The 14,253-nt window shown below is 34.4% G+C and overlaps 1 protein-coding gene across 1 annotated transcript; it reads left to right on the forward strand.

Annotated features, from left to right (window-relative positions):
• Positions 1-6: 6 nt before the first annotated feature.
• Positions 7-13,979, forward strand: LOC128554934 (uncharacterized). The gene is made up of 3 exons (XM_053536266.1): positions 7-618; positions 2,477-2,702; positions 11,301-13,979. Exons 1-3 carry the CDS (start codon positions 451-453, stop codon positions 11,528-11,530), a joined length of 624 nt encoding a protein of 207 aa, XP_053392241.1. The 5' UTR covers positions 7-450; the 3' UTR covers positions 11,531-13,979.
• The last annotated feature ends 274 nt before the right edge of the window (positions 13,980-14,253 follow it).

A 14,253-nucleotide genomic window follows, 5' to 3' on the forward strand; every position in this document is an offset into this window, starting at 1 on the left:
CACGGCTCAATTATGGTAAATATGTACATTCAGAAACATGATAAGGCATAATCCGCTAAAGTTGGTCAATTATGTAAACATAACCAACATACAGTACTATTTGCTTACATATTTCGAGAAAATGTGATATATTTGTGTGTGTGAGGAAGTTCCATTATAACTAATTATTAAACTGGGGACAAGAGAAACTAATCTATTCCAAATAGTTTGATTGACATACTGTATGTTGTATACTTGGAAAATACATTAAAGTGGATTAAGCTTCAAATAGACTGAAAATAATGAAATTTCACATGAACAGATACACTCTTTTAAGAGGTGATTAACGAAGAACATCAAAGTAATCACTTTTAGTGATTCAAAACATTTCATATCATGAATGTCTGTAAGTCATAGTTCACGGGAGCGTGAACGGTGTTGCACATTTTCTACTTGTCTTGATATGTCCCTATGATAATATGCAACTACTTGTATTCCCTACTACAGGAGGTTTCACCAGGAACGTGTACAACAATTGTGTCCATTGCAAAGTACTCGGCAGAAGAGTATGCTTTGGTTGAAGAGATATTCCAGAATTATGAGAGAACAGCAGGAGCAGGGAAAAGTATTCCTGTTAAGGTAAATGATGTATGCATGTCGAAAAATCTATTTTTCGTAATTTATAAGCAAAAGATATAAGGAACTTGGATTGTAAGCGTACATGAATGTTGTCATCATCAACAAACCGTAAAAATAGCAATGTATGTTAAATCAATGTAACTTGAAACTAGAACGAGAGTTTTTTTTTTTAACTCACTTGAGCCAAAGGATCAGAGTGAGCTATTGTTACCGCTCACCTTCTGGCGTCCGTCCATCCGTCCGGCGTCCGTCTATCCGCACTTTCCTTTATACAAGTTCTTCTCCTTAAGAACCAGTTCAATTTGGATGAAACTTCACAGTAATGATCATTGTATGGCTCTATTTTAAGATTGTTAAAAGAATGAATTCCACGCACTAGCCTGTTTCCCATGGCAACAGAAAGGAAAAATATCTTGCTGTCCAGAACCACAAGGCGTAGAACTTTAATATTAGGCTTAATTGTCCTCTATGAAAATGGTTCAAATTATGCAATTTATTCTATTGCTACATAGAAAGAAATATTTTCCTAACTTACTCGGAAACATCGTGAAATGAAAAAAAAAAACTAATAATAGCAATAAAATCCCGATGTATTACGTAAACGGAGTGATTTCTGTACTTTACTTATGATGTTTTATTATATAACCTATGTAAATTCTGTTAAAAATTTGGATTGTATTTCATAAGTAAACATGACAAGGCAGACAAAATCCGTATTGTACCTTTTGTATTGTATGCTCACGGACTTCTTTCATTGAATGTGCATGACCTGACACATTCATTTAAATAGCGAACGCAAAAACACAACTCATTTCATTTTAAAATCATCAAACCATTAAGACTTTGTCTGATCAATAAGGTGAAGGTTTATAATAAAAGGGTCATTACAACAGTGGCTAGATCTTTGATTTCGTACTCTGTTATCTTGGATTTTGCAAGCCTAGGGCATATCGCACTCGACAAGATTCAATCTAGAATATTCAGCATCTTATCACATTCGTGACATCGCGGAAGTGAAATAAAGCCACTAAGTAAAGCTGGCGTTACACTAGTGTTATATAGCTTGGACGTTCACGTCGTTTACAAAATAGAAAACGATTGTCGAATTAATTGTGTCAATAAAAAGTAAAGATAGAAGCATTTTTTGATGTTTCAGCAAGAAATGCTTACATGTGACACTCAGATATTTCATTTGTGTCTTTCTACATTGAATTTATCAAAATCTCTTCTGCTTAATTTGTTCTGCTTGTTCAATAATTTAAGTGTGGAAAGTCACTCATGTTATGTCTTCTATATAAAACTTTTCGTTTTCCATCACTTATATTGTTGTTTAAAACATCAAAGCAGCACAAGATTTAATTTTTCAAAAACATTTTTCTTTCATTAAGCATCATTTGTGTTTAAAACTACTGTATCAGTCTTTATAATATACTTATATAAATTCTGTAAAAAATCTGCTTGTATTTCACAATTAAATATGAACAGACAGACAAAAATTCCGTATGGTACCTCTTCCGTATTGTTTGCTGCCGGACTATTTTCATTAATATGCATTACCCGACACATTTCTATAAAAAGCGGACATAAAAACTTCACTATGTTCCATTTAATATCGATAAACATTGAAGATTTCGTTCAAGAACAAAACAAGAATCAAAATGGTAAAGGTATATAATAAAAGGGTCATTATAACAGTAGCTAGATCTGGGACTTTGTTTTCGGCTCGAGTGGATTTTGCAAGGCCGGATCACACTCGGCGCTTGCGCGCCTCTTGAGATCCGATCTGGCAAAATCCACTCGAGCCGAATACTGCATCCCAGATCAAGCTACTGTTATAATAACCCTATTGTATTTACAGTTATTCCGCCTGCTCCAAGGACGTGTACTATTGCCAGAGAAAACAAGACTGTTGATAAAAGCCAGAGATGAAGGAATCTCTAATGCCACCACTTCAGCAGAAGCCTTGAAGAAGACGAAAATCATACAAAATAATGTGGTGACATGCTTGAATGCTAAAGACTGGCAGCAAGCTAAGACTCACTATCCCAGCTATACATCCGATGAAGTGTTAGATATTTATGCGGGTAGGCAGTTTATCATATTATACAGACCAAGCCAATTTTTGTTAAACAATGTACATCTAGAGGATATTATATGTGTCTTTGTATATGTGCTGAGCTTTTTATACGCTCACCTGAGCACGAAGTGCTCAAAGGTGAGCTTTTGTGATCGCCCTGTGTCCGTCTTCCGTCGTCAGTCGTCCGTCGTCGTCGTCGTCGTCAACAATTTGACTGTTAACACTCTAGAGGTCACAAATTTGAGCCAATCTTAATGAAACTTGGTCAAAATGTTACCCTTAATGAAATCTTGGATAAGTTCGATATTTGGTTATCTGGGTCAAAAAATAGGTCACCAGGTCAAATCAAAGGAAAAGCTTGTTAAGGAGGAACCACACTATAACTTTTTTTCAGAGCCCACGTTATTGACTGGTACTAACAAAAACTGGAAGATATTTCTGATTTAGATCTGTGTATATGTTTACGTTTAATGCATCAGTGACGTTTCCATGACGTCGCAAACATGACCACTTCGCGCACTTTTGACGTCAGGTATACGGGGACAAAATCTGCCTTGAAATTATTGTACCGGCAATATTTTTTAAAGTAAACTCATAAATTATACATGAAATGAACGCTGTCATGAAACTCCAGACGATGATTTAATCGGAATTGCTCTACGTTTTCGCTTAATAAAATGAGAGCCAAAAAACGAGTTTTCTTTTTACTTAAATTTTTCACAAAAAAATAGCTTCGCTCAGCATCAAAAAAAATCCATCCGTAATTTTTTTACCAAAATTTAATATGTTTTACACTAATACGTCCTGTAAATATGTAGTAAAAAAACAGAAAGTTTTACCGTGCCGTTTTGTGGCTATAAGAACTTTTTACGGATCACTACAGTAACATTTTTCGACGCTGAAAAAAATGACGTGACTGTAAAGATATGGCCCTTAAGGTTAGGCAAAAAAAGTTTGTTTCTGATAACATGCTAAACAAATAGGGTAGGAAGATTAAGTGTCGCCAGTTTTTATTTACACATTTACAATTAACTCTAATAGATTTGTATTTAATGATGATTTAATCGGAATTGCTCTACGTTTTCACTTAATAAAATGACAGCCAAAAAAACGAGTTTTCTTTTTACTTAAAATTTCCACAAAAAATAGCTTCGCTCAGTATTAAAAAAATATCCATTCGTAATTTTTTTATTAAAACCGATTATGTTTTACATTAGTATGTTTTCTGAATAACAGTAAAAATTTAGAAAGTACTGCGGTGTCGTTTTTAAGGTAATTAGCTGTTATGCGTTGATACTAGGTCAATAAATTTACGTTTTCTCGACGTCACCGTTTCATTTTTTTTTTTGGAAGAATTGACAACTTACGCAACGTTCAGATAAACATGAAATTACATTAGTTATCCCATTATTTAGTAATTGTGGTAGCTTTTATGGAATGTGTAATCACACAGACGGTAACACTATCATTAGTTAACATACTGCCAGATCCGAATATCTACCGTTCAGACCCGAAATACGGAAATATTATGTTTCTGCGAGGATAAGTACTAATTAAAGAATAGGCTGAGACTATGGCATTAGTTTATAGTGATAAGAATAATTATCACATCATTAGAAACACTAGTGTAAATTTCCTTTCAGTGACCTCATTATCTACGTAGTCATATTCGAAGTTATGCAAGATAATAAACATGTATTATTTGAAACTCTTCTAACATATATAAAATTATTGCTAATACATTTTCGCAAAAGAGAGATATAGACCTGAGCCTATTTAACAACGCAAATAGTTAACATATTTTATATACTTTGTATACAGCGTACCATATTTATGTAGTAATTTTACAGAAATGACCGAATTTGTTTATAATAGCACAAAATATTACACATTTGTTCAGAGCAAATTGGCCGATCGCGATCACGTGCTTGGTGTGGTCAAAAAGACATGTAAACTCAGATAATAGCGCGTAGTTCTGCACGGATCGACGCATATTTTACGATTTTTATCGCTTCTTTATTACTTGGTATACGATATATTACTCTAGATATCTTAATGAAAGTTACATTCATTTGTAGAACTATTCAAGAACTATTTCATAAAGGTATAGCGCAAGGCTCAAACCCGACCCCAAGGGTCGTCCGGGCTCGAACATGGGTGCCATTATGTCAAAAAGCAAAAACATTACGAAAATACACTTTATTTTTCTGAAAAAAATATTTTACATCAACTAAGGCTCTTAAGTAACACGTTTTTGGCGAATATCAATTATTTCTATGGAAATAATTAGTTTTAGGTAAGTTGTGTCCGTCTGTACGATCTGTAGACTTGCTATAGGGACCGTATAACGCTAATCTTGGTCGCATTTTTTCGAAAAATTCATCAATTTATTTTTATTATAAAAAGCGTTAAGAGTAAGATATCAAACTGAAATTTCTTTTAAAAAGTAGTTGGAAATATTATCTAATCGAATATGAAAAACAATTGTCTTCCCCGATGAGCACGCTGTCGGGAACATTTGCTGAACTTTGCCATTTTAGCTTAAAATATTTGCCGTAAAATAAGGAAAAAGTGCTTATAAAATATTTACTTTGGCAAAATAACTGCAAATTTAAACTTGCCTTGACAGAAAATGACAAAATTTGAATGTTTGTGACAAAAAAGACAACATCTTTCCGTCCGTCTGTACGTAATTTAGGATAAAAGCTGTATTTCCGTACTTTTCCGTACGGTAAAAGGCAGTGATTTTCATTAAATTCATATAATTGTAGAATGTTCCAAACTCAAGATATTTTAATGAAATAACTTTTATACATTATATCTTAACATTGCCTAAGCAGATATGTAATTTGCATATTTTTGATCGCCGACGGTTTCGTCGGAGGACCGTCTCAAAGTGTACCATTTTTCGTGAAAATATGCATACTTCTTCATATATTAAATAGAGGGTCTGGCCTTGTCAGAGGAGTCATATCTTCAGTTTTAATAAATGATACCTTGTTGCGAAGGGCAAGCAAGTACCTAGAGAAAACAGGCCACGTCAGGTTCGAACCCGGTCGATTAGGGGTCAAGGTCATAGGTCAAATTCCGGTAATATTCTCAAAATATGAACTTTTCAGAGCAGTCATGACAGTCCTGAAAACTCAGGCACTACCTTCACTGAGTCCAATGACACCATTGGGGCAATTCTCACGGCTCCCCGGGGCGGACCAGCTCAGTCTTGGCCAGCACCCTACTGCAAATAACAAGTTTGGTCATTTTCTAATACCTGTTCTGAGCTCTGATGGCATCATATGGACTTGTAAGTAGCTTAAATGTAAAGCTAGGACATCTACAAACATATTCATATATGGTATAGGTAGGTACCAGTGGTGTAGAGACTCGAACTAGGGTCAAAATCTAACATAGTGTCATTATCAGCTGAAATTCAGTATGAATTTAATACAATACCGTTCCTCTATGTATTACCTCCCCTGACACATATGGCTTACCCAGGTTTTCGAACATGGTCTTAATCCGTAGCCAGGACCCATACCTAGTCGGCCATGTATTAAAAGGGTACAAGTTTATGTCAAAAGGGACCCAACTGGGTCGAAAACCTTCCAGACATGGTCAAAAAAGCCATTTCGAACCTACTTCGTAGCCGTGACATGGCCTTATACCTAATAATGAATATATTACAGTTAATTGTAACTGTGTAAATAAAAACTGGCGGCACTTTAGCTACCTTCCCTATTTTTTAGCATGTTACCAGAAACAAACTTTTTTTGCCTAACCTTAAGGGCCATATCTTCACAGTCACGTCATTTTTTTCAGCGTCGAAAAATGTTACTGTAGTGTTGTTTAAAAAGTTCTTATAGCCACGAAACGGCACGGTAAAACTTTCTGTTTTTTACTACATATTTACAGGACGTATTAGTGTAAAACATATTAAATTTTGGTAATAAAATTACGGATGGATTTTTTTTGATGCTGAGCGAAGCTATTTTTTTGTGAAAAATTTAAGTAAAAAGAAAACTCGTTTTTTGGCTCTCATTTTATTAAGCAAAAACGTAGAGCAATTCCTTTTAAATCATCGTCTGGAGTTTCATGTCAGCTTTTATTTCATGTATAATTTATGGGTTTATGTTAAAAAATATTGCCGGTACAATAATTTCAAGGCAGATTTTGTCCCCGTATATCTGACGTCAAAAGTGCGCGAAGTGGTCATGTTTGCGACGTCATGGAAACGTCACTGATGCATTAAACGTAAAAATATACACAGATCTAAATCAGAAATATCTTCCAGTTTTTGTTGGTACCAGTCAATAACGTGGGCTCTGAAAAAAAGTTATAGTGTGGTTCCTCCTTAACACTGTAGAGGTCACACTTTTGGCCCAATCTTAATGAAACTTGGTCAGAATGTTACTCTTAATAAAATATTGGATGAGTTTGATACTGGATTATCTGGGGTCAAAAACTAGGTCACCAGGTCAAATCAAAGGAAAAGCTTGTTAACACTCTAGAGGATACAATTTTGGTCCAATCTTAATGAAACTTGGTCAGAATGTAACCCTCAGTAAAATCTTGAACAAGTTTGATATTGGGTCCTCTGGGGTCAAAAACTAGGTCACCCGGTCAAATCAAAGCAAAAGCTTGTTAACACTCTAGAGGTCACAATTATGGCCAAATTTTAATGAAACTTGGTCAGAATGTTACCCTTAATAAAGTCTTGGAGGATTTTGATATTGGGTCATCTGGAGTCAAAAACTAGGTCACCAGGTCAAATCAAAGGAAAAGCTTTATAACACTGAAGAGGCCACATTCATGACCTTATCTTCATGAAACTTAGTTAGAATGTTAATTTTGATGATCTCAAGGTCCATTTTGAATCTGGGTCAGGTAGGATTAAAAACTAGGTCACCAGGTCAAATCAAAGGAAAAGCTAGTTTACACTGTAGAGGCCACATTTATGATAATATCTTAATGAAACTTGGTCAGAATGTTAGTCTTGAGGCTGTATAGGTTATGTTCGAATCTGGGTCAGGTGGGGTCAAAAACTAGGTCACTAGGTCAAATCAAAGGAAAAGCTTGTAAACACTCTAGAGGCAACATTTATGACTGTACCTTAATGAAACTTAGTCAGAATGTTAATTTTGATAATATTTAGGACAAGTTCGAACCTGGGTCTTGTCAGGTCAAAAACTAGGTCACCGAGTCAAATCAAAGGTAAAGCTTGTCAACATTGTAGAGGCCACATTTATGACTGTATCTTTATGAAACTTGGATAAAGTAATAATCTTGATATTTGCAATGTCCAGTTTGAATCTGGGTTATGTAGAATCAAAAACTAGGTCACCAGGTCAAATCAAAGGAAAAGCTAGTTTATCCTTTAGAGGCCACGTTTATGATAATATCTTAATGAAACTAGGTCAGAATGTTAATCTTGATGATCTATAGGTCAAATTCAAATCTTGGTCAGGTGGGGTCAAAAACTAGGTCACTAGGGCAAATCGAAGGAAAAGCTTGTTAACAATGTAGAGGCCACATTTATGACTGTATCTTCATGAAACTTGGTCAGAATGGTAATCTTGATGATTTCAAGATCCAGTTTGAATCTGGGTCATGTTGGGTCAAAAAATATGTCACTAGGTCAAATTAAAAGAAAAGCTAGTTTACACTTTAGAGGCCACATTTATACCATATCTTAATGAAACTTGGTCAGAATGTTAATCTTGATGGTCTTTAGGTCAGTAGGTCAGATGAGCGATACAGGGCCTTCCTGGCCCTATTGTCAATTTTATTCAACGAGTTTAATTAATTCAATGTGGAAAATCACAAATGTAATATTCTTTTTATCACATGTTAGCTTTTCAAGCCGAGCTATCTCTACCTTTTTTTAAACTATTTTAAACAAGCTGATTTGACTAACGTCTCATATACTTTAACGACGTCGACGTCAAAACTTTATTACATTAAGTGTATTACTTAAGAAATAATATATCCCATCCAGTGATTTGTCGTTGAATAAATCATTGTTTGGAGTTCAGATGCGAAGGAATTATATCACTAGGGCGCATCTGAACGACAAAACAATGATTTATTCAAGAGCAAATCACTAAATGAGATATATTATTTCGATTCTAACACGTTACAAAGGATTTTTAAGTACATCCTTGATGACATGCATTAAATATTTGCCCGTTTTCAATCGGTTTCTTTTCCAGCGCGCCGCTATGCCGTTTGACGCCATGACGTAATAATTGTGACGCCAGAACAGTGATTTGTTGTATAATAATCCACTGTTTTCTGCCTTCTTTGTTTAAAAGGAAAATGAATCGGATCGTGTTAGAATAATGTTTAGTAATGGCTTTATTTCACTTCCGCGATATCAAACATGTGATAAAGAAAAATAACACCAAAAATTACAAAAAAAATGCAAATAGTTCCTCCGATACATTGGCGATGACAATTTTGTTTAAGGCTACTTTTTATTAATAATATGCAAACCTTGTTGCTAAATGCTACAACAAAAGGTGATCGATTTCGTGCTTCGATATAAATAGATAAATATGGTTGAAATTGAAACTGAATGTTGATTTCAGTACAGGAAAGACACGTAGAAATGAAGCAAATATAGCAATCAAGCATCAGTTAACTTGAAATGACTTAGCAAAAAACTAAACTCTTTTAGCTCTTCGGTCGAGTAATGACAAGGCGAGCTTTTGTGATCGCCCTTCGTCCGTCGGACGTGTTTCAATTTCTTGTGAACGCGATAGAGACCACATTTTGAAAGTCAATTTTAGTCAAACCTGTACAATGATATCTCGGTTCCTTTCGAAAATTAGCCGGATCCCATCATAGATTTCACAGTTATGACCCCTTAAAGGGCCAAACTTGTGAACACTATAGAAACCAAATTTTCAAAACGATTTCAATTAAACTTGTACAAAATTTTTACATAATATCTTGGTTCTTTTTGAAAACTGGCAAGATTATATCATAGGTTCCAGAGTTATGGCCACTTAAATTGCCAATATTTGCAAAATTTGGCTTTTGCAGCCATATGGAAACTTCATTTATGGTTTGATTTGGTACAAACTTGCACAATATCTTTAATAACAATAGATAGAGAGCTCTCATTTATCACCCGACCTATATGAAACTTGGTTAGATTTCTCATCTTGAGGAATTAGGCCATGATTCAAACTGGTTTATTTGGGAAACTAGGTCACCCGCTTAAAGACTGACACCCAGACTTGGCGAAAAAATAATCATTCTTTCAAATTGAAGTTATAATATGAACATAAGAATACGTTTTTCTAAAATATTTCAGAAAATCCAAATCAAGAATAAAAGATGACTGCGTCGGGAATCGAACACCGGACCGCCGCAGCAATAAAGACATTTTGCAGGGGTCGTAACTAACCGCGCTATAGCTGAAGTAGACAATAATAGCTTGAAAATGTAGATATTTATTATCGAGACAGTTTACCCCGAGTGAAAGCATGACAGACGCTTTTTGATTTTCATCGTGAAAAGTAGTAAAAACATCAAATTCTCATGCGTTTCCGTAACATAAAGTTTGTCAGTAAAGCGTAAAAATTGTTCGTTTCCGGTATCCCAACCTACCCTAAATTAGTTAGAAATCAGCTTACAGATGCTCTAAAGGCATAACCCCCTTATCTGTATTCATTTTTGACATTAAAATAACTTCCGAAAAGTCTCACTAAATAAAAAAAAAATTAAAAAGTCTGACCTACCTACCCTATTTTTTTGCATGTTACCGAAAACAAATAATTTTAAGCATAATTTAGCTTTAAAGCCTTCTTAAGAAATATAGCATTTATTTAGAGATATCTAAAACAATATTTTTGTTGTCAACAATCTGCAGCTGGAGGCTAAGTCGCATTAAAACTAATGAAAAGTTTGTTAAAACCCTAGAGGCCATATTTAGGACCCTATCTTTATGGAACTTGGTCATAATGTTTAATATTCTGATGATTCCTAGGCCAAGTTCGAAACAGGGTCATGTTGGATAAAAAGCTAGGTCACGACTCGAATTAAAGGAAAAGCACGTGACACTGTGAAAAACACATTAATGACCCAGTATTCATGAAACTTGGTCAAAGTGATTACCTTAATGATTCCAAGTTTAACAGTTGAGCGATATAGAGTCTTCGTGACCCTTTTGTTTGTTACAAATGATCAAATCCTGTAATTCGCCTTGAGCGCAATGCAAATATGGGTTAAATTTCCTCCTCGATTTTTCTTAAATAACAGCGTTGTAAAGAGAAGATATCTAATCACTTTGAATAATGAATGTTTTTCTCAATCAAGAAACATTATGTTAACCATCGGGATATTTGTCATGTTTCCCGGAAAACTATTGGTTAAGAAAGAAAAAAGTCTTATTATTTCAAATGAAAATCATTTTCTATAATTGAGTATATAGAAGTATGTAGATTTTTTTCTGATGACGTTACTACAGAATGGCTTAATTATTTGTTAACATTTTGCAAATACATGAAATCACCATAATACCTTTCACCCGTAAACTTGAGGTAACTCCTTTAATGTTTACAGCGCCAATTCCTTTCAGAATTTTTTTATTTACATATTCCAGGGCTACGAATGCAGAATAACATTCCAAGACCACTACTAGAATTCTTAAAGAACGCAGAAGAGGACCAGACACCGCCAGTACATCCCGATAGGCTCTCAGTCAACATTGAAATTAAATATGACGGTGGAGAAATTTGTTGCGAAGATATAAAGCAGAAATATGAGAAAAAAATAAAAACTGAAATTTTTAAAGACATGGTGAAGAAAAGGAAACTCAATGAAGAAGAATAATTTCATAGTTATATTTATTTTTATGCTCTACTCCGTCCGTCCGTCATACTTTTTTTTCTGGAGTATAACTTGAAAATACATTTGTGTATTAAACCTTGTCAGGGAATAACTCGCTAGCTACGATAGGTATTGTCATGATACTATACATATTGTACATATTGTTAGAGGTCAATGCGAGGGTGTGTAGCGACAAGGAACCATAACTCTAAGTGCTCCTATTTCTGAATTATCTACCTTGTTTTGAAAACATTGTCTGGTGAATAACTTGAATACTATGGCATTGACTTCATAATTTATATCTTGATAGTGGTCCGTAAAAGGGAATGCAGTGACAAAGAACCATAACTCTGAGTGCTCCTACTTTTTATTTTATCTCCCTTTTTAGAATACCTCCTCCGGTGTATAACCTGAACAGTATGAAAATATTGAATTCAAACTATAGGTATTTATAGAGGTCAGTTATACAGGGAGTGCAGTGACACGTAATTATAACTCTGAATTATGAATTTTGAATTATCTTCTTTTATTGAATAACTTGTCCAGTGCTTAACTTGAATGCTTTATATTGTATTGACTTCATACTTAATATATTGAAAGAGGTCAGTTCAGTGATAGGAAGTGCAGTCTAGGAACCATAACCTAAGTGCTCACATTTTTTAATTAATTCGCTTTTTTGAAAACCTTGTCCAGACTAAGATTTTGACTTTATACTTTACATATTGATACAACTCAGTGAGTGAGAAAGAGTGCAGTGTTAAAAGTACAACTCTTGCTGACAACATTTCTTTTTAACACAGTCCCCATATTGGTGATTTCTAGGTCAAGTTTGAATTTGGGTCATATAGGGTCAGAAACAAGGTCACCCAGTCAAATTACAGAAAAAGCTTGTTAACACTCTAGAGGCCACATTTATGAACCTATCTTCGTGAATCTTGGTCAGAATGTTTGTCTTGATGACCTTGAGGCCATTTTAAATCTGGGTCATGTGGGGTCAAAAACTAGGTCACTCGGTAAAATTAAAGGAAAAGCTTGTTAACACTCCAAGAGGCATATTCATGACCTATCTTCATGAACCTTGGTCAAAATGTTTATATAGATGATATTTTGTACAAGTTTAAATCTGGGTCATGTGGGGTTAAAAACTAGGGCACTAAGGTCATATCAAAGGGAAATCTTGAAAACACTCTAGGGGGAACATTTTCATTCAATCTTCATAAAATTTGGTCAGAATGTTTGATATTATGAAGTCTTGTATGATTTCGACTCTGTCATGTAGGGTAAACCACTAGGTCACTTAGTAAACTCAAAGGAGAAGCTTGTTTATACTTTAGATGCAACTTTTTCGCTCCAATTTTCACGAAACTCTGTAGGAATGTTTGTTTTCAGGAAATCATGGACGAGTTTTAATCTGGGTCATTCGGGGTCAAAAACTAGTTCACTAGGTGAAATGAAAGAAAATGCTTGTTTACACTCAATCCAGATTTTTGGCCCAATCTTTATGAAAATTGGTCAGAATATTGGTCTTTGTAAAATCTAGAACAGATTAGAAATTACGTCAGGTTGGCTAAAAAACTAGGTAACTAGGCAAAAATAATCACTAAAATCAACATTTTTGCTCAAATCTTCATAAAACTTTATCATAATATTTTAAATGATCACCTTGAAAAAATTCAGACGACTTTGAAACAAGGTCATGTGGTGTATGTTGTGTTACTCTGGTGACCTTGGGCCATCATGGCCCTTTTGTTTCAAATACCGGTCGAATCTCTTCGGATACTTTTGTTAGTTAACAGCTTTTATCTTTTCTGTAATAACATGGGGGAATTGAATCTCCCAATAAGGCATAGAAAAAAATTTTGATTGGAAGAGAAGAAACATGATTTGTCTGTTTTCCGTCAAAAGCAAGGATTTATAAAATTTTATACGTATTTTTGGACCTGGCACTCATTAATCATCGCCAATATGTTGGGTTGTTTTTTTTTTTTGCATTTTCCTTATTTAATCTGAAAATATCAACATTAACTTGAAAAACTTATATAGGTTACCAGTGGTACTTTGGAGTAGGAAGTGTCCAGGGGTGCGGATCCGTACCCCTAGACACGCATTTTAGGTGTTTTCAAGGGGTAAGGATGACTTAGGGGTATTTACATCTTGAATGTTTGCTGAAAATTAAAGAACAAATAGTATTTAATCAGTTGTGAATGTATATGTGATTTTGAATCCTAAATCATGACCAATTATGAGGTAACATTAACAACTACTAAAAGAAAACCAAAGAAAGAAAGAAAATAAAAATGATTTAGTACTTCTAATTATGATTTTAAGTTTTGTGCATGCTTCTGATTTTATGTGAAAATTTGTTTTGTGAATGTATGTATAGCAGCCCGTTGCAACTGAAAAGCTAAAGATTTTGAAATTATATTTGGAACAAAATAAAATAATTTAAAAATGTGAATAATGTTTTTCTATGTTCAGTATGTCTTAGGTTCATTCATCCTCCTGGCTTACATAAAAGATGCAGTTAATAAGCGCGAAACTATTGTATCTTGTTCTTTATTTATATACAGTTACAATAGTTTCGCGCTCAGCCCACGATATGAAACAAATACACTGGTAGGTTGAAACCACTCATCTCCTTTTAACACATATTCCATGTGATAATCTGGAAAAACAATATATTCCACGGAATATCTGCAATGTCATGCATAAAACGTGTGGTACCC

This window comes from Mercenaria mercenaria, unplaced genomic scaffold, assembly GCF_021730395.1.
Source record: "Mercenaria mercenaria strain notata unplaced genomic scaffold, MADL_Memer_1 contig_883, whole genome shotgun sequence".
NCBI lineage: Eukaryota > Metazoa > Mollusca > Bivalvia > Venerida > Veneridae > Mercenaria > Mercenaria mercenaria.

What these genes read in the sequence shown, in the direction of transcription:
- LOC128554934 (XM_053536266.1), top strand. Translation starts at nt 451, where the DNA reads ATGATAATATGCAACTACTTGTATTCCCTACTACAGGAGGTTTCACCA. An exon ending in GGAAAAGTATTCCTGTTAAG is followed by an intron (nt 619 to 2,476) that starts GTAAATGATGTA and finishes TTGTATTTACAG; the next exon opens with TTATTCCGCCTGCTCCAAGG. An exon ending in AGTGTTAGATATTTATGCGG is followed by an intron (nt 2,703 to 11,300) that starts GTAGGCAGTTTA and finishes TACATATTCCAG; the next exon opens with GGCTACGAATGCAGAATAAC.